Raw genomic sequence first — 22,144 nt, forward strand, 5'->3', positions numbered from 1 at the left:
TTGACTGTGAATGGGAACTGTTTAATGCTACTGTCTCACAAAATAAGAATTAAAATTTGATTATTGTTTGAGTTTACAACTATTTACAAGAAGTATTTATAGTGTACCACTTCTTAAATTCAATTAAATGTAGGACCTACGAGCCATAATTTATATGCATCTGTTATTGTTTCACTATGCCTTATTCATAAGTATTTATGACTGATATATACTCTGTCTATATGCACTCGAAAAAGTATGTTGTTCTTACATGTGTATTTATTTATTTTTTTCCAACACAAAATGACACGAAATTGTATTAAACTTACAGTGTTAACCTGAGCCAATGATGTAAACATTTCTGTAGGTTAAAAATGGAAGTTTTCCTTTCATTGAACAATATGTAATTAAACTCTAAAGATCTGATGACATAAAGCATATCTTGTATTGTATTAGAATGTTATGTTATCTCATAAAAAGACATTATCTAACTTGTAACTCATTAATGTTAACAAGAGCTTTAATTCTTGAACAAAAGACTGGCCTGCATATTGTTAACAATTTTTATTAAAGCAATCATATTAACAGTTAAAATTGGAACAATGTATCGCTTTAGCAATGATAATTGTATTGAAAAAAGGTGCCAATCGTTTCACTAGAAAAATGACAAGCTTTAATATGTTCACCTTTAATTTTCAAGGGTCTTAATTGCAAAAATTAAGAACTTTGATAAAAATCGATAACAAACTAGACAATTTGGCCTGGACTAAAGATTTAGCAGAGGGTTCTTTTTTTATTGGCAAAACATACCAATCATTTAGGAGTAGGATTTTTTTTAAAGGAAAAGTGAAATACATATTATCGAACATATTGAAATAATAGTCGAAAGACGTCAGGTTTGAAAACTATCAATCTGCAATAACAAATAGCTATAATAAACATTTACGCACCAAATAAATACGATATCACGTTTTACTAAACAGTTGAAAATACTATTGCGTTACCTCGATTAATTGTTACAGATAGTTGGTGTTGAAAACATTTTATAAACGGCAAATTAAATGATAGAATTAAACAGTGTTTTGATAACATTAATGAGATCAAGGAACTACATGACTCGCAGAAATGATAACACAAGTGTAAAGATATACATGGCATTATTATTCATACCCACCAATACTTCACAGAGTCGATTATTATCTAAGGACGACTTCAATGATAAACAATACAGGAAACAGTACGATTTATCCCAAACTTTTTTGGACCGATATAAAACACTACTTTACCAGTTTGATAAACAATCCATTTGAAACTTTTGCAAAAAAATACAGACATTCTATCTGTTAATACCCAGTCTTTTTGTTAAATGTTAAATAAAAAATTGTACGTAAATATATCGAGAACAAAATAAAACCTTTTATTCAAAAACACGGATCAAACCGGATTCATAAAAGGGAGATATATTGAAAAAAAAGCAATACAAATGTCCAATTAAGTCTATGATAAGGTAAACCATTATCATAAAACTGTATCGATGTGTTCTCGGATGTTGTTTCAAACATATTTATGATAGAATGTGTTAACATAATACGTTACAAACATCTTAAACCTTAAAGGTTACAATTTGGGTTGTTAGCTTAACCAGTAGGGTTTCTTTCCTCAGTTACATATTTACAAAGAAACTAATGTTTAAAAACATTTTGATAGCCTATACCATAATTGTATGTATATATGTTGAAAGCATGGGATTCAGCCAATCGCTTGTACAGTGGGTGAAACTTTTGTATAGATATTCGAAATCATGGGTACTTTATAATGGGAACTTTTTTGAAGTATTGGATGTCAAAAAGGGAGTATGGCTAGGTTGCCTCTTTCGCCCTCTTTATCATATGCATTGAATTACTAGATTATTATATATGACACGCTAAAATACAGAATGCATTCACATATTCTTGACAGCAGTCAAATGTCGCTTTCCGAAGTCGTCACTTTATCAGTTTTAAAGTGGAATAACAATAAATTCACGTAGAACAGAAATGCAACATTTTGTCAACAAACAAAGTTTCATATGAAAGCAAATCCACACTTGGACGTACAATATACCACAATGCTCATGTAACGACAGAACAAAATATATGTCATATAATTCAGAAATTTAAACACTTTTTACATAAATAAAAACACATGGAATATTTTTTTTATCAAAGAAATCACTGTTAAATTGAAACATTTACTTTTCCAAAAGTTATATATAATGACAGTTTTAGAAAGACCAGATAAAAAATTAAATTTTTGAAAACAACTATTATATTCAAACATTCATGGAATGACAAACCCTACAGGATTAAACGTGATCAAATTATAACAGTTTGTAAAAAATTTAATTTTTAAATCAAATTAAACGTTACGATACAGAAACACAAAATTTCGATCAGGGTTCTTGAAGGACATATTAAAGGTTTGGAATAAGATCGGCTCTCAAAAAAACATCGCAATTATCGGAAGAGAAATATTTTAAACATTTGTAAGCAAGTTCTCATAATTTGTTTTATTATTTTCCTACAAAAATATGTCCTATTTACTTATTTATCAATTAATTTATTTATTTGTTTATTTATTTCTATTGCAATCACATTATTTCAAATTTCCGTTTGCATCCGGCAAACTTTATAAATTTATGTTGATATCGAATGACATAAAATGCATGTAACTGTACTTGTTTACAGTTAAGGAAATGCCATTTTTCGTAAAAATAATCATATAAAAGAATGTATGCATTGTATTTGAACAAACATCATTTTAATTTAATTAACAAAAATAAAAACCATTAAAACATGATGTTCGTACATGGAAAACCATCAATCAAACGTGTCGTGTTACCGACAAACAGTTTAGGCTACTAATAAACACGGACGCCTGCTTGGTGTTACCGACAAACAGTTTATGCTACTAATAAACACGGACGCCTGCTTGGTGTTTTGGTAGCGTGTTAGGTTCTGTGTCTACATTTCTGGACGTCCAGAGTTTTCAACAAGAGGAAATTTGGTTTGTTTTATTGCATTTTTGTATTATTATATTTATTAAACTGTTTCAAATATTACACTTTGATTTTCATTATAAGAAAATATTTAATGGTATACATTTCTTTCATTTAAGAGCTCTGTTATTGATTATTCGACCATAACATAAATTTTGAAAAGCAGTTAGAACGGTATGTTTATATTTGTTCATTTTAAATATCATTAGTCCGACAGATTATTTTCATGTTGTTCATATCCGATGAAAATATAATATTCGTTACACATGATGTGTTGTAAATTATGATACATGATAATTGATGCACAAATCACCGTAATAACAATATATATATATATATATATATATATATATATATATATATATATATATATATATATATATATATATATATATATATATATATATATATATATATATATACTAACATTTCTTCGATGATTACCAGGGAAATAACAAAATTAGACAATTATTTATGATAAAATAATAATAGTCTGGCTGATCTTCATAACACATACAAGTCGTTTTATGCGATCATTACGTGAACCATAGCGCAACTTTAAAACGTTTACGACACTCAGCAAGTGATTGATTACGGTTTGGTCAAAATAATGTCATAGATCCATTAATGTACTTATGTTATCCATAAATTATATGACACGTTAATTATACATAGTCAAACCAATGATAAATTTGTCCGAATCTTTCGAAGTTCAAAAAAACAAAATTGATCGCCAACCTTGATGCGTTCTGAAACGTTAGTGATTGACGGAATCAATAATGTACGTATGTTATCCATAAATTATATGACACGTTAATTATACATAGTCAAACCAATGATACATTTGTCCGAATCTTTCGAAGTTCAAAGAAACTTAATTGATCGCCAACCTTGATACGTTCTGCTGAAACGTGAGTGATTGACGGAATCAAGTCGACTATAAATTAAACATGCGGTTCCATACACGTTATTGTGTTGATTACAAGGTACGAGTAACACACTAGGTCACCATGCTGGATTTGACAAGGTTAAATTATCTTTATTTCATTTATATGCGAATCTATATGGTAAAATAATTACACAAACTGTGCATGAATAGTTCACGTTCATACAAATAAAATCACGTGTTGTTATTACAAATAAGTCGTCAACATTATATGCGAACGTTAATGGTCATTATTATGGCCGAGTTCTATTAAATTCATGAGTTTAAAGTCAAGAGAGTTTAATTTTCCCAAGACTGAAGAACGAAAATCATAATTATGTCGATAAAGGCAATTTTCATTAACATCCACAGTTCTGGTTTCTATGTAGTCAAAATTACATGCAAGTTGAAACAACTTGGTTATTATCTTAAAAACACACGCAGAAATAACTTAGTATTATAATCAGATTCCAGTTATAAATTGGTTTATGTAAACCGACGGCATAAAAATAATAATGCACAGTAGCACCTCAACGCAATATCGAGTTATTGGGAGGATTCGGGAATGTAAGTTACTTTAAATAAAACTGAAAGTATTCTTTTTCGACACGGTTGTGCGTGATGGCATTCAACAAAACAATTTCCTTGAATGGCAAAAATAGTCAACAATAAAACGGTGATTCGGTTTAAGTTCATGTATTATTTATTTACAACTAAAATGCCGTGGAGAACCGCTAAAACAAAATTACAGCGTAGGCATGGGAAGAGCCTTCTGCATTGAGGCAATCCAGAAACCACATGAGCCGTGCTCTGTGAAAAAGGGGTTTAATGTATGTGCGAAAAGTGTCGTCCCAGATTAGCCTGTGCAGACTAATCTGGGACCACACTTTACGTACATGCATTAAACCCACTTTTCTCAGAGCACGGACAATATGGTTATTGCACACATAGTGAAACGTTTAAATAGTTTTAAACCTTTGTTTATATACATATTCCGGGGCGAAATAGGGAAATATTGCGAAATTTATTGGCATATTGCATAAGGAATTATATAAACATTTTTTAGGCGTAATTTCTTGAATTAACTAGTATTATACCAGGCGAATGTGGCCGTTTTCCGTTATGTATATACTACTACAAAAATGCTTCAAATACTGGCGACGAATATTACAAAAGCCAAACTGATAAATCCAGCAAACTGTTTTAAAGGAATGACATCATTAGAAGGCATGGATTTAAGTAAAGATGAAATAACTAACATTTAAGATCTGCCTTTTTAGTTGGTTTCTGTTGCGTGGCACAAGATATTGGTAAAATCAATGTTTTCGTAAATAGGTTTTAATAGCCCGTGGTAGACTCTGCGACCCAGAATTGGTACAATGGATATATATATATATATATATATATATATATATATATATATATATATATATATATATATATATATATATATATACATATATTTCTCCATACCTTTAACACGAGTTTTAATGCGGTTTAGATGTTCTAATCATATACTAATTATTGAATTCGTTCTGTACTTCAAAGTTAATAGCAAAAAGAGTCATTTTCATTTCAGGTACTAGGGTTTAGGTCCAAAATTCAATATGGCATAATTGTTTTGTTTTTATACATACATGTAATTGTAGTTTTCGGGCGGCGACCTTTTAGTACACAATAACATCAGTTGAGTTGTGTTGAAGCTAGGATTACTTACATTGATGTTTGGTATTAAATTTAGCTAAATACATTTATATCACTTAGGTTCAAAATAAATACATGCGCTTCTGTCCTGTAGAGGAATGCATATTCAAGTTAAGATAGGCTAAATATATTAATATGTATATAAAGCACAATTCGTTTTGATTTATTGTATATTTGAGGTCTTTGTTATTGATGGTGCTCAGATAAGTAACTACACAACCCATAAATTCGTGTAACATAAATAGCCCACTGAAACATTCTAGTATTGTTCCATTGCTTCCAAAAAGTCGGACCTTGAAAAAGGTTGAGGACAAATACATGCATAAGAAGAAAAAATACACATCATTAGTAGATATTAATTTGAATATTTTATAACATGTGATTGTGTATGCATTTAAAACGGACCTACAGTTGTGAAATGTTTGCAGTTCAAGTCAAAAGATATGGTTAGATGAACATTTTGATACAAGATTTATTTGCAACTTATTCTCGTATAAAAAAGAACAACAAAACAATATAAGTTCAATTAGATAGTATACATGAACGTCATAGTTTAGTGGAAGAAAATAATAATGCAGGTATTTTAATTTTCTAATATATTTGCGTGAATGTTGAAACTGCAATAATTCGTATGAGGATTCTTTGTATGCATTTTTTGCTTTAGTATAATTAAGGTATCTCTAATGGAAAGTTTTTTTTCTGTCCTAAACAAACAGCAACATAGTTAAGATTTATATGGCTCTCAACCCTTTCGCTGTGGATAAGAAGGAGATAGATGACGAATAGAATTTTTTTTATAAAAGTATCGATTACATAACTTCACTGTTAAATTGCCCCTTTTTATTGCTAACAAATAGAGTGGTGTAATGCTATGTACGCATGCATACATTTGAATTGTGTATGTGCTAATTACATTTAAAACAAACACAACTAATTCTGAAAAGATCGAGTTGTATCATACAAAATGCGTTAAACAGAGAAACTTATTAAAATCTAAAACAGTTATTTGTATTAATATGTTTCAACCAATCAGTACCTTGCAGTTTTATAAATATTAGCTTTTACAAAGCCGAGTTTTAAACAAAAGATAAACCTTGACACACAAAAATGAACTTTCTTTATATAAAGGAAAAAGAAGACACTACAGTTACACATTTACGCCTGTTAAATTAAATAAAACTAATACCCCATTTATAATTTAGATTATATTAATGTGGCTATGCCTTACCTTTACCAACATACAACTTTCTAATATAGTGTATTTGTCTGTTTAAATGTGCAATAAGTTTTGTTTCAAATATTACAAATTGTCTTGAAGTGAACCACTTTTCTCAAAATTCCCTAAACAGACGATGACTATGGTATCTATAAAGACATTGACCCGCTTCATCATTTGTTTGAAAATAACTCTTTCTTTACAACATTAACAAGTGTTGCACACTACTGTTAAATGGAAAATTGCAATAGTTGAAGTTTTCTCATTTTAAATCTGTTAATCAAAATGTCTTTAGTTTTTACAATTTAGGGTTCTCTTGTTTTTATCTTGACTTACTGGCTCTATTGGTTTAAAATTTATTTTATCTAAATAATGAAGCCTAAACCTTCCTTTTGCAAATGTACAAGCAATATACAAGTTGAGTTAATTAATTAAATAAGATGAACGAAAAACACATTACCAGATTACTCAATTATACTTGGCATTCCTTGTTCAAAATGACGGATTATTTTCGTTCGTGATTGGTCGTCTTGATTTTAATATATGTAAACAGTTATGCACGGCACGCACGAGGTGCTGTTTAATATTTATTCAGTGAGCTAAAGGGTTGAAAAACTGATGAGTTTGGCAATATGCCATAAAGTGTCATATATTGTGCACTATGTATTCCATCTGATGTATTTTATCTGATGTTTTAAACTGAATTTATCAACATACTTCTTGATTGTTTTCCGTAATAAGGAATTTTCTATATGAAGGACTTTGCTGTGTTAACCTGAACTGGCTGATGACAATTTTTATGGGTATAACGCAAATTGTATCGATCATAAGTTCTGATTCGTTGCTTTTTATAGTATAAAGAATACAGAGTTATAAAGCTTTTTATAGAAGAATTAAATATCACATAAAAATCGTTGCTGTAACCTTGCTACCGCACCATGCTTACTGCACGAACTGAAAGATCTCATCAAATCAATCAAATCCAAGACCTAAATGTGTGAAATGCAAACAATAGTCCGTTTCCAAACGCATTGTACTATAATATTTGTTAAAAGCTGTAAGCTTATAAACACAGAAATCCAAAGAAATGTCCTATGATTTAAAAAAAGTGGTTAAAATGATACTTTAAGTTTTATATTCTGCCAGGATGGTTTCGTATTTTTTGTTCACTGTAACATTGCGTTTCGCCATAAAAAAGATCATACAATTTGTTTGAAAAATGCTGATTCTTTTTAATTTTTTTGCACAATTAACTCAATATTAAGTATTCATGTTGGAAAGTTTACATTTAATTCTATTGTTAAAATTGAAATATATAATACCTAGAGCAAAATTATATGAAACATATTTAATATAATGCAAATCGTATTTTTGACGTTTTAGAATAAAACACATGCGTTAACTCAGCTTTTACACCTTTAAACTCAAAACGCCTTTTTCAAATTGCTCCTTCTTAAATCTTCATCTATTTATAACCCCATGCACAACGATTTAATGATCATACGTGCGTATGATATACATAACATACAAAGAAGATGCCCTGTTAATAATTGAATTGATTGCTTTGTACTTTTATCGATCACACTTGTTAAAAATAACTCACCTATTAAAATTGTCTGATATTAATTGTGATTGATCTGTGTTCGATATGAGCTGAAAACCTTTTGTTTATGCACCATCATCATGCGTGTAGATTATACACAAATGCACGTTTGACATTGATTAGACACAGACAGCTGTTTTATACCAAAGCATAATCTATAATATAAAACTATTAAGCTGATGCTTGAGATACGAAAATAAGTGTTGCACTCAAATCGTCTCCCCCACCGTACTTTGATCATTGGTGGCGACAATTTTAATGCCAAATAAATCAGATAACAGTCAGTAAAATCTGTAATTATGACATTGGAATTCTGATTTTGAATTATTCGATTAGTACAAATGTGTTGCGCCTGCCTCGACACGGTAATCGGGTGATGAAAGTACCATATAAATAAGTTATTTTATGACAAGGTAAGATCCACAATAATACAACATTTCACCAAAAATGCATATCAGTTACTTGTACTGTGTAATCTAAATTTGGTATGAGATATCTGTGTAAAATGTTGATATTTAATGCATTGAATGACCAATGCAATTAATTGAGAACAACAAATACGGATCTTATGACTTATGTCTTTCGAGCGTCCCATCGGGTTTCAAGGTCGCAAACACGACAACACGCAAGATCGACAGAAACTGACACAGTTTTCGTTTTGGAGGTATATTTGTCGTTCTTGCCAGATGGTGTGTTCCCGCGCCAACCCACCAAAACAACAAATGTAGACGTCAGAACGACAAAACGGGCGAAAAGTAATTTTTATTGAATAATTGAATACTCGCTGATTTAACCGTCGTGGCGGGTAATATGTCGTTCTTCAAGTTGGAATTATTGCGACCTGTTCAATTTAAAACCAAAAAGGATATAAATCAGCTACCATAAATACCTTAATAACAATATAGTATAGCTTTCATGTGTTTTTTAAGTGTTAACCATGACATGATTGATGGCATGTCCCTTACCACGCACTGAAACGTGAATGATGAAGTGAACCCAGTCATATATAAATTGGACACTCGTTACAATTGTGTTTATTTGAGTGAACTAAACACGCGGTAAACGTGTTGACCATGACAAGGTAAAATCATATTTATCACATATATGTTTTAGTTTTGTAAAATAATTTATTTTTGTGTGTGGATATATTTCGTTCTTACCAATAATTTTTACGCACTAATCCTACGCATAAGTAGTTAACATTATATGCGAGCATTTATCATAATTGTATTTATCTGTTCGCTATTAAGACTGCTTTGCCGATATGAAGATTGTAGTGAATTTTCGACTGCTATTTCATTGATTTTCACGATCTAAAAATAGCGTTTAATAAATCTCGTTTCATTGATGTTTAGCGCACGGTTCCATAAAGCTTTTGGACGTTTTTATCCTGCCTTCTATAAGAAATACTGATCACTATTGTTTAAAAAGGATTTTAAATCATTTCTGAATATCTACTTGCTCATCATATGTAATAATAACATACATGTGTTTAAAGCCATTGCACTGGTAATCCACATTTGAATGTCATATATAGATAGTGTACGCAGTATTTTGATACTCTCAGTACTAGTCACTTATACACAATTAATATGTTTGACGTTTGTTCTGTTTATGATCTAGTTATAATCTCTTTCTATATATGCACTAATAAATTTCTTTATTAATGGACGCAAAGTCGTAAATGTTAATCGGAATACATTCACAAAAGTATTGTCACTACACTGACGAAATGTCAAAATACATTATTTTCAAATGTTAAGTAATGTTTGTTGTTATGCTTCTGTTATTGAGGATGTATCGGTGATGTTTAATTAAAACTGTACTATTAATGCTAGAATTTAGCCGGTTTTGTGTGTTTATTGCATATTATATTGTAGTAATTTTGCAACCAAAGCCACAAGCGGCGATGTATCAATATTTAAAAAAAACAACATAGACGACCGCAAAGATAGCTGCTGGTTTTTTAGCAACGTCGATGATCTGCATATGATATGACATATGCAATATCATATTTCTTAATTTTTTGTAATAACTCTAAAATTAATGAGTTTAAACAACGATTTTATGAACATTTTAAAATATTACGCGATGGTATCACGCTGCCCATAATGTTAACTGTTAAGCAATATAAATCAGCGGTCGATAAAATAGTAGAACTTTGTCAAATACACATTCTCTCATACGAAGATTCCGTTAACCGAATAATTAAAGCGACTTTATCAACTGTAAAACGGCCCGAAAGTCTTCTTAAAATATGAGTAAGGCATCATCATTCAAGAGAAAATTAACGCTCAAATTTTACAATTTTCTTTCTGGCGACTTGTCAAAGTGGAAAAACGTATAAAATCAGTTACAGACGTTGTTACCACATAAACAACGGATGGTATATATTTTAGCTCACAACTGAACAACGAAGAACATAATGCCCTTGTTAATAACAATTAAAGTGACATACAAAGTAATAATATCACATAAATACACTATAAATAGTTTACTATGAACGCTGGCAATGGTTTCGGCTATCTTGGATGTAAGGAACCCTTAGATGTTTGGCGTGTTATCTCGCTTGCAAACCAACTACAATACTTCATAATATCACCATATCAATTTGCTCTGTTCTGGAATGTATTGTGTTTTATTAATCCCCAAATATCCTTAATCTGTTTGCGCAGTAAATCTTAGTAAAAAATATATAATTAGTTTTTGAAAGCACACAATTAAAGTTTTTTCTTAAAGATGTTTCTTCTTTTAAGTGAAATTAAGTCACGCACAAGGTCACAATGTTTGAAAGAAAATCACTATGCACGTTTTTCAGAATGTATGCCCTTGTCGTCGTGGCTGTTTTCTTGGTTTGCCAGTCAAGTGGCCTTACAGACAGCTGGCAGAACAGAATCAAGCAGAGACCGGCGCCCGTTGTACCGTTCAAGATTGAATGGGTACGTGAACTATGTTTATATCATGGCATATACAACGTGTAAACCTCAAAAGAAACTATATACATTTTATATGAACAGAGAAATGAAATACACTTAGTATCCTATATTAAAATATAAAGCGAAGTAGCAGTCTAGATAATGATTAACAAAAAAACTTATATTAAATCGCTCAAATCGATCAAACTATGGGAGTAGTTTACGTTGTATTATATTATATTATGATACAGACACAGTATTTTCTGATAACAAGGAATGAAGACAAATGAAAACTTACTACTTGTTTAACCAGCCTAATGCAAATCCAATAGAAACTCATGTTATACGAAATTTTGCAACATAAACATAGAAATGTGTAAAGCACACACCGTTCAGAAAGAAATTCGAGAACAAAATAATGTTTCTGGTTATTACCAATGACATGCTAAATCACCATAACTTAACTTTAATAATTCCAAATTAAACAAACTATTAAACGCGATGTTTAAGTATTAGTTTGGGTACTACATTTGGAGTAATAAACTAATCCATATCGACAAAACCTGCCTTAGCTTTCAGTAAGTTCTTCATTACGTTTTATCTATGGCTGCTCGTTTGTTTTTAAATACATTTATATTTTATTCCTCCTTTGAAACAGCACACCATTTTATAGTATAGCCCGCATTGAAATAAGGCCCATAAACAACAATATAATTTATTACAGCCGGAATTTTTAGTTGCTAAAACCAAACTCAACAAAGAAAAATATTTCAAATAGCAATTAAAAAGCAAAATTCAACAACGAATATACTTGCCCAAGTCAAGGATTCGTATCAGATATCTGTTGATATCAGAAACATGTTATTTTTAATTATGAACCATATTGAAAGCATAATACATTTAAATGAATAAGCAATAACGAAAATGTTTAACGAATAAATGAGTTTTCAACAACGAGATGTGTTTATACAGGCCGATTAAAAAAGTACTACTTTAAGCTATATTACCATTCAGTTCGCTGCATCTTTAGGAACAGTATTTTTACAATTGCCAATCGCACCGTTGCCCTTTTCAGGCCCTAGGAAAATGGTTTACACAATCTAGGCAGGAACCATGCAGTTGGAAGGGGTCTGCTGACTTTCAGAACATGGAGCTGAACTTCGTACTTGACCCTAAGAAGGGCATAATTTACGACCATTCCATGTGGAGGTAATTTTGATGTAAAAGATTCATACATTGTTTATTGTGTGCATGTTACATTTAAGTAGTACTTATTTACTGATTTATAGCAAAAAATAAGTTTAGATACAATAGCATAAGCCAATGCATCATATTCTGCATTTTTTGTTGTACGACGTGTAAATGGAAATCGTATAGAAGAAGTATTTATTTAAACTCTGTAAACGCGACAACATTTCTCTGCAAGTTATAATAAATTGTAAGATTTTTTATGCAAGGGTCGGCAACCGATGCGTGTATGTTACATTTGACGTGCATCAAACCAAGCAGCCGGGAGTGCTCCTACTGAAAGACCCTCTTGGTACGTACACTGTGTTACCATAGTGAAGCCCTTGTCCTGAAAATAAAAAGACATTCAAAATTAAGTGCATGCTTTGATTTGTGCATAAAACCGTTTCTTATTTATAAAAAAATCTTTATATGACACCCTATTTGCAGCTTGATGGTAATATATTAAATACAAAGTATTTTTGAGCCAAATGTTATGTTGGTAATGCTACTTCACAGGCTTTGGATCACTATTTGTATACAAATAGATAATCAGAGTCAATAATAAGGCGTGTGCTAGGATTGTTGATTTAGTAAACGTATTTAAATTAGGTATATCATCGAGTAATTGTTACATAATAATTTTGATAAATACGCCTGTCAGTGTTATTTGTACATTTTATTGATTGAATTAAAATGGACTGGTTCTTAGATGCCCGTAGGTTTTATAAATATTACCACTTGCCCTTACTAACAAAACTATGACATTTGTAACAGTCTTATTTAATTATAAAAACAATACAAACAAACATGACAAAATAATTGCACTCAATGCTTTTGGAACCAATCATCAACAGAAACCTGATCCACTCGATTGTTCTGCTTTCATAAAGCTATCGTTAGTAATAACCGTATTATTCAAATAATAGATAAAAAGCTTTAACAATGTTTTATCACGCTACCGATTTAAATCGATGATTATCCATAATCGAAAATATATTCTCAACATTGTGTTAAGTTAGGTCGATTCTGTCGCTTGTATATAATTCCAAAATTCTTAAGAAAATGATTTTGAAAAAAAACTTGAGTTTTACTCAAAACTATATCTGCGTATTATGACGGCGAACGCGAATAACGAATTGGAGAATTGTACCTGTACCTTTGTTAACTTCCTTGGTATTGCAGGCGACATTTTTTCCGGTGAATCTGTTATTGTTGCCGTCGACCCGCATACATTTATCATCGAATGGGGATGCACAAAGGTTTCTACCACTGGTCAGAGATGTGACGATCCATGGGTGTCTGTTCACACTCGTGAGCGATTTCCGTCCCCTAAAGTGTTGGCCAAAGTCGACCTTGCGCTTATGCAGGCAATCGGCGTCCGTCTGGCGGATCTCCCTCGGCTTAGCCATGCCAATATGCGTAAGTTCCATTGCCTGCCTTAACACTTTGCATGCTGGGAAAATTGTCGTCTGCTAAAATGTTTTCTGCTGAATTTCTAAAGTTAGCATTTTCTTCGATTTTCTTTTCAAAGAATACTATCAGAATAGCAAACAGTTTGGATCCTGATGAGACGCCACGTTCTGTGGCGTCTTATCTGGATCCAAACTGTTTGTAAAGGCCTTTCTTGCACTGAAAGAGTTAAAACACAATCTGGTATATTTAAATATTATACAGTTTACAATCCTCCCATAGGGCGTTACACAGTTATAATGACACATTAAATAAAAAGATACTATTATACGATGACATTTACCGGAACGCCCATTGGTTTAAGAAAAACAACAATGTTAAAATATAGATTCTTAAATGTAATTTACACTGGCTTGTGTGCTCTGTTCTGTTTCTGAATCAATGTATGACTTCCATAGATGCGCAACGATACTGGCGATCAACGCAGTTTTGAATGCGTTTGAATTCGTTCAAAAAATGTGTCATCTGAATCGTTATCATAATTTATCTCAGTATATCTATGTTTTTGTTATCAATCTCTTAGACTATATGGTTGCAGTTTATTTTGCAGTTTTATAAGTTTTGCGTTTGTTTCTTCTTAGCTTGCAGCAATGGCGGAGGGAAACTAACACAACACGACTTCCTCTAAGGAATCTGTTGGACCATTTTGAGAACAGCCTTGTGTATACATTTAGAATTACGCATGTGAAGTTTTAATAATAAACAAATAATATGTATCATTTAACTTAATTGAAATATATTACATTTACCAAGAGGTATATAATTGTAAAAAAGATTAAAATATTGTATTTTACAATCTTATGGAGTGAATATGACCCTGAAGTTATAACGTAATAAACAGTGCGTTCCTCATTTATGTGTTTGTGTTGTATTTAATGTGAAAATATTTATACTTTCAATGCCATTATTGTTATAAACCAATTTGACATGTATATGAAGTACACATTGTTGTGTTTCGGTTTCAAGACGTAATTATACAAAATTAATAACACGTTATGTTAAACAAATATAATTTTCACGTAGATTATGAATGACTCGACAATTATTTTTCAGACTAGTTAAAATAAAATAAAACTGCATATACTTTTCTCCTTTTGAAATATATCTAATGGATGGATTATCAATAAAAGAGCTGTTAAATAAAGATACACATATTCAACATTAAATGTTTATTATATAAAATTACATAATATTATTGGTTATTATAACGTATTGGTCACAGCGTAAAAATTATCATACAAGTCTACTGACAAATATGATTTATATGGAATAGTTTAAATGCTTATACAATGAAAATATATTATAAAAAACTACCTGTCGTTGCGTTTAGAACGCCGGACATCATGAAGCAAAATCTAACACTCTACTAATACACCACACAGGCGTTCGAGTTTGTATGTATTGTTAATTAAACAAGAGATTGATAAGCAATGTGGTCCCCTATCGGTGAAACTCCACCATTATCAGATTTTGTAATATTTGTTGCCATAGCAAGCGTTATTATTGACGTAGGAACACAATGAAATGACGTGCATGATCTCCATATTGCCATCTATCTATGTTTAAGTTTCATTAAAAAATTTGAAGAACTTTTAAAGTTATCGCATCATCCAGAAAAGTGTGACGGACAGACTGACAGACATACTGACAGACAGACAGACGGACAGAGCGCAAACCATAAGTCCCCTCCGGTTTCACCGGTAGGGGACGATAAAGTGGAGGATCAATCATGTTTACTTTTGAGCAGAATGACAATTTTCAGAACAAGCATTTCTTCGATTTATATGCAAAAACATAAATGTTGTAAACTTTATGATGGCCATACACGTTGTTGCATATAAATCAAAGAAATGCTTTACAAAATGTCTATACATTTTTCAATCGATTTCAGTTGATGATTTGCCACAAACTATCATGTATTTTATAGTCTGCTTGTTTGAATACAATGCATAAGTTTCTTGCATAAAACAATTGTTCTGAAATGGTCATTGTTCTCAAAAGTTAACAAGTACCGATAAATGCTATTACCGGTATTCAATTTCATCAAGATTGCAGACAGTTTTAATGATTTAAACTGATATAATAAAAGAATATTTTTGGATCAAAATGATTTATCCTCCACTTTATTTAATTAACTCGCATGTGCATTTTTGGGGTAATAAGTAGTAAAAAAGTTGTTCGTATCAACTAACCCAATTTAATTAGTTGTTGTGCTCAACCTTTTCTGTTGCATTTTCCTACTTTTACGTTTGGTTTTGATCATGTTTGCTAAACTGACAAGTAAATGTCAATTGTTTTTAAGTACATATTTATTCAAACAAATTCACTTATTTAAACATTAAATTACCTAAAGAATAATTTGGAAGATTACTATATGCCATTGCATTTTCTTAAAGAATCAAAATGGTTAAAGCTGACGACACAGAAAGTTTATCAAACCTGTCTATCCTACTGTTTTGGCGATATTGGTGGTAACAAATGAAATTGTTGACCTTAATTAAAAAATGAGCTCAAAACGATATTACGTGCCAACACCAAAGTTTTATTTCCTTGCACTTTTTAAGAGGATTGTTCAAGTTTTAAGATCCACTTAGATCAAATCAAATTACATGGACCATAGCTATTTGAACATCTTTAAAACATCTTTAAAGGACGACGACCACCAATTATTAATTTGAAGTTCACGTAGGTTGCAGAAAAAGAAGCCGTTTGAGTTCGGTTTACAACACACAGACGCATTAACTCCGACAAACAACGAGCATAAACGATTGCATCGCATGTATATTCCGTGCTCGAGAGAGAGCTAAGTTTACATCTTGTTTTCTTTATATCACAAACGATATATGTTTTTGCGAATTATATTTTATTATCTTAACACTATCAAATACTAAAGCACCACCCCCATTGTTATATTGAACCAATTAAACTATTTTGACAGTATATCTTACTTCATGCAGAAATTAATTGCAATGCATTAATCTGATAAGACAGGTTAATTTACAATTATATAACAGCTAATTGCTTGTCTAGTAGAAACCTCTTGGTGTCCGCTTAACCTGGGCTTTGGATATTTACTAGTCTTTATCATTCTCCTGGCAAGCGGACTTCTATTGTGTCTGTCATCTACGGTTAAAGATCGAACGCAGTTAAGAATAAAGACGCAAGTTAACAATCCATTACAGCGTTTCTTTTTTAAGCTGAATAAAAAAATAATCAACAAAGTGCATGCGATTGCATGCTGACGTTATAACTTAATTGAATAATTCCATTTAATGACGCGAGTGTATGGATATTCTGTTAGGCAGTGGTTTTGTGTAGCGATTAATATAACAAAACAGCAGAACACTTACATTTGTAAACAAATATCCAGAGAAAAAACAACATGCATAAGCAGATTAAATTGAATCGAAATTGAGACAGCGTCAAATGTATTATTAATTGTTTAAACATAACTTCATCTTGCAATTGAGTTAATAAAATTAATGTGGTTAAAGCTAATTTATGCGTTTATCTACTCTGCCAGTGAAGGTCATTTGACAAGTAAATATCGTTTTTATATGTTTAATTTAAGTGACAAGCAATAACTAAACGGTAAACAATACGACTCATAAAACATAAATAACATTTTATGTGAATACTTAATAGTAATTAAATGTATGCGTTAGGTTAGATTTGACATTATGACACTTTGATTGGCATTTATTGTATTTTCAAACAGTTGTTATAATAAATATTTCAATTGACAACTTTACAATGGCAGTGGATATAGAAGGATAAACAATAGAGGCCTGTTGAACAAATACTAATAATACTAACCATAGTTAAATGCAACAGCTGCATAGCAATTAATGTAACGACACAATGTGATTTTTCCCATTTATATGAGCCCAGTTTCGTTTTGTTCATTAGCATATTATATAAAGAACCACACTGAAGGGTATAAATTTTATAAATGCCTAATTTAAAGGAGACGCACATATGATAGAATGCATTTGGTTTGTTGTGTTGCAGTGACCGCATGATTAAAACCTTTCGAAATATTAAAATATATACACACATCACAAACAACAATAACAAAAGACAAACCTAGCCTGAAGGCTCAATTGAATATGTTAATAGTTATGTTTTATTGTTTAACTTTATCAAATTACATTGTACACTATTAAATGATGGTAGTTCACCATGCAACACCGCTTTGTTTACTCAATATATGTACATGTACATATGTGCGTATGTACATGTATGCAACGACCTATTTTTATTCCTTCACCCAGGTCCCATGAAGCGTTGTTGATTTAATACGCTTTTGTAAAGTGTGATGTTGTCACATTGAAGCTACAGTACATAAAATCAAATTCATATATTTGAAAATGAAAGACATTATAGTAAAAATAATGCTGTTTTACGACTTAATACGGTATCTTATTTAGGCAATTCTACAATCATGTCTATTGTAAACTGTCTTTCTGTCTTTTTACGTTCGATTAAATAAAGACACATCCAGAGCCAAAACGTACAGAATAGAAACATTTACCAAATAATTTTATTAGAACGTTATTTTAAATATGAATTAATTTTATGCTAACTTATTCGGTTAGGTATTCAATAGAAACTAGTATTAGTTAAACTGTTACATTTGGTAATAATTTCACGACAGCTTTAGGATCTTAGTTGGTATTTGAATACTATAAAATAAAAATTAATCACTTGGAGCGCCTACGCTGAAATTTACGTTTTAATGTCTAATTTAATAAAAGAATGTCACTTATGCATTCCAATAAATGTATGTTAGTAACATTTATTGATAAAAAGGCCGATCGATGTGTACACTTCCATATGCTTATACACTTTATGCTTATACTTGTATTTATATATTGTCAACATTAACCGTTTATTCTACGAGTTAAGCTCGTTAATATCTACGAACTGAATTTTTATTCCGCCATGGAATTCAAATTAACAGAATATCTACGTTTTAAGAAAAGAAAACTAACACTCCACTTTGTTATAAAACACACCAACAAATATCAACATAGATATGCATTATTTTAATGTTTCTTACTTACTCCTACCTGCCCTTGTTCGACTTTTCCATATTTGTATCTATAACAAGCCCTATTGTTGGCAACGTACTATTTAAACGGCTGTTTTAGTGGTTGATTTCGACAGCACAATAGCGTCCTCCATCAGTCAGAGATGTAACGGACAAAAGGTGTCTGTTTACACACGTTAAAGATTTCCGTCTGCTAAAGTGTTGGCCCAAATAAGGGTCCATTTGGCGGTTGTATCATGCCAATATGCGTAAGTTCCTCTTCCCTCACTGTCAACATATAATCTTGTGTAAATAACACACACTATTATCTATACATCGTACCTAGAATATACTTCTCCGATGGGTGTGATACAATTATAATGATAAATTTCACCAGCATAAAATATTCTATGATAACATTTTCCAGAGCCTATAAATGTCAAATTAAAGTTCAATTTATTAATACATGTTTGTTACTAAGAAATGTCTCAGAATTTATTCATGACTGTCATCAGAGTATACTGCGTGAAAATTTATCTCGCATTTACTGCATCTTCATTAAAGCACATACTGCGTGACAATTTATCTCGCATTTACTGCATCTTCATTAAAGCACATACTGCGTGACAATTTATCTCGCATTTACTGCATCTTCATTAAAGCACACCTAGTATTTTCCCTGTAAGATTGTAATATTATTTTGCATCAGAAAACATGAGTTGTAATAAATCGTTTTAGTTATTTATTATGAATTGGAGTACGATTAAAGTTTCACAATAATACACATTTGTGTAAGTTTCGTTATCTTGGTTTCGTCTCAGCGTTTGTTCTTGTTAGCTTGTATATGACGCCGTAAGAATTCCTGTGATGAAACGACCGGACCCTGTTTGATAAGAGCGATGCCCATTAATTTAAAATAACGCAGGAAAAAGTATAAGAAACTAGAATACTATTGCTTTATGTCAACGGACAATCAAGTACTTTAAACGAGTGCAAGTTATAGTGAAACGAAGGAAATCCTGTTGTTTAGGATCTAATGTTTGAATCATTATTAGTTTTTAAATACACATTTTATTAGCATGATTGAATTAAGTACGTAAACAATATGGCGTTTATCACTTTTGTTCTAATTTTCAGTATTGCATTTTATGCTATCTATCAAATTTTACCTGTAGTTGTAGACAAATTATACATGTGTGTTTCCGAAGTACAATATAAAAAGTTCGATTGTTTGAACATATGAAATGTGAAAAATGTCACGATACGCAGTTTGAAATAATATACTTAGTTTTTCCTAGACTCATTACTGATTTGGTTTTTGCATATTCAATCCTGTTCTGTTTTAATGTTGACCATATACATGTATGTATATGGTACCCACCAAACCAGTAATGATTTACTCCCTGTAAAAAATGATGGTCACACACTTGTCAAAGTTTCTTCACGGTTCAGTTAATGCATCCATACAAATACCATTCTTTGTGATGTTCATCAGCCACTTAAATCTAATTAGTAATTGAATGATTAATTGACTTCTTTTGTCGTTCCTATGGTGATCATCGGTAAACTATCACTCTTTGTTTCATGAATCATTTAAGTTCGCTTAAAAACACATTGTTACAACAAATAGCCAAACAACTAGAGACAAACGTGTCCCATCGTAAGACACATGTTAATGCGGAGAAAATGTCAACATCGAACGCCGCCGGTTGGTGAGAAAAATAAACTCAAATAAAACGAATAATGACATTATTACATAATTTATATCGTACTCCAAAATAAATTATTTAGTAATCTAAACATTTACACAATAATTAACTTTAACCGCTTCAAAATGCACTGTTAGAAAACCGATCGATATAGACTATGTTGGCAGCCATTATTAATTACAATCAACTCACTGAAAGAATGTTAATACTTAAAAAGTGTCATGCTCAGCTATGAGCGTGTTTAATATGTGGCATGCATATATTATATGTGTATTATATGTGAATACAACCTTGTTTAGGCATTTCTAATTCGTTAAATCCTAGAGAGATGTGTAAAAACTTGTTATGTTATCTCCGCCAATGATAATTTATTTTTGTTTACAAATATTAAACTTTTGTTCTGTTGTAAGGTAGGAATTTATAGGAAGCTTAGTTGCATTAATATTTCTGAGGGAAGAAATGTTTCAGGAAACTCATTAGACATTGCTCTTCATAATGATTTAAGTGAGTAAATCAAATCCGTTGCTACGTTTGTGGACCTATGAGGTATGCCAAATGTATGGTGGTTTGACTCACTTGCAAACTATTTCTGAACTGAACGAATAATAAGTAAGGTTTAAAAAAAACGTGATGTGAAAGTACTTTTGTTAGCACATTACACATACATGTACTCTTTTTAAGACGACATGGCACCTCGTGCGACTTTGCCATTGATAATAAATTTGTTCGCTGTTTTATGAGCAAATTGATACTGTTATTGTGCTGCATGTTATTTAACAACTATCAATGTGGAATCTTAAGTCTTCATAATGATTTAAGTGAGTAAATCAAATCCGTTGCTACGTTTGTGGACCTATGAGGTATGCTAATGTATGGTGGTTTGACTCACTTGCCAACTATTTCTGAACTGCACGAATAATAAGTACGGTTGTAAAAAACGTGTTGTAAACGTACTTTTGTTAGCACATTACACATACTCTTTTTATGACGACATGGCACCACGTGTGACTTTGCCATTGATAATAGAGTTGTTCGCTGTTTTATGAGCAAATTGATACTGTTGTTGTGCTGCATGTTATTTAATAACTATCAATGTGGAACGGATGTTCGTCCGTGAAAAGATTTGTTCTAAGCTCAATCAATATAAATATTATTAAAAAATATATGTCTAAGAAGTTATGATGTGTAAATTTATCATGCTTATAATCATTAAAAAATACATAAATAATTAATACACAATTTAAACGTTAAATACTTCAGCAGAAAATGCTTATAGAATGGAGAACGTATGTTTGATGACTTCACATAAAATAACTTCTTATGG

The 22,144-nt window shown here is 31.1% G+C and overlaps 1 protein-coding gene across 2 annotated transcripts; it reads left to right on the forward strand.

Annotated features, from left to right (window-relative positions):
- The first annotated feature begins 2,933 nt into the window (after positions 1-2,933).
- Positions 2,934-14,931, forward strand: LOC127858617 (uncharacterized). Of its 2 annotated transcripts, none has more exons than XM_052395819.1 (6): positions 2,934-3,024; positions 11,283-11,403; positions 12,455-12,588; positions 12,837-12,919; positions 13,792-14,028; positions 14,661-14,931. In XM_052395819.1, the coding sequence occupies exons 2-6, from the start codon at positions 11,284-11,286 to the stop codon at positions 14,705-14,707; spliced, it is 621 nt and encodes a 206-aa protein (XP_052251779.1). In that variant the 5' UTR covers positions 2,934-3,024; position 11,283; the 3' UTR covers positions 14,708-14,931. The 2 variants fall into 2 exon arrangements, with proteins under 2 accessions (XP_052251779.1, XP_052251778.1); XM_052395818.1 differs by lacking the exon at positions 2,934-3,024 and adding an exon at positions 9,464-9,545.
- Positions 14,932-22,144: the final 7,213 nt, after the last annotated feature.

The sequence above is a fragment of the Dreissena polymorpha genome, chromosome 14 (genome assembly GCF_020536995.1).
Source record: "Dreissena polymorpha isolate Duluth1 chromosome 14, UMN_Dpol_1.0, whole genome shotgun sequence".
Lineage (NCBI taxonomy): Eukaryota > Metazoa > Mollusca > Bivalvia > Myida > Dreissenidae > Dreissena > Dreissena polymorpha.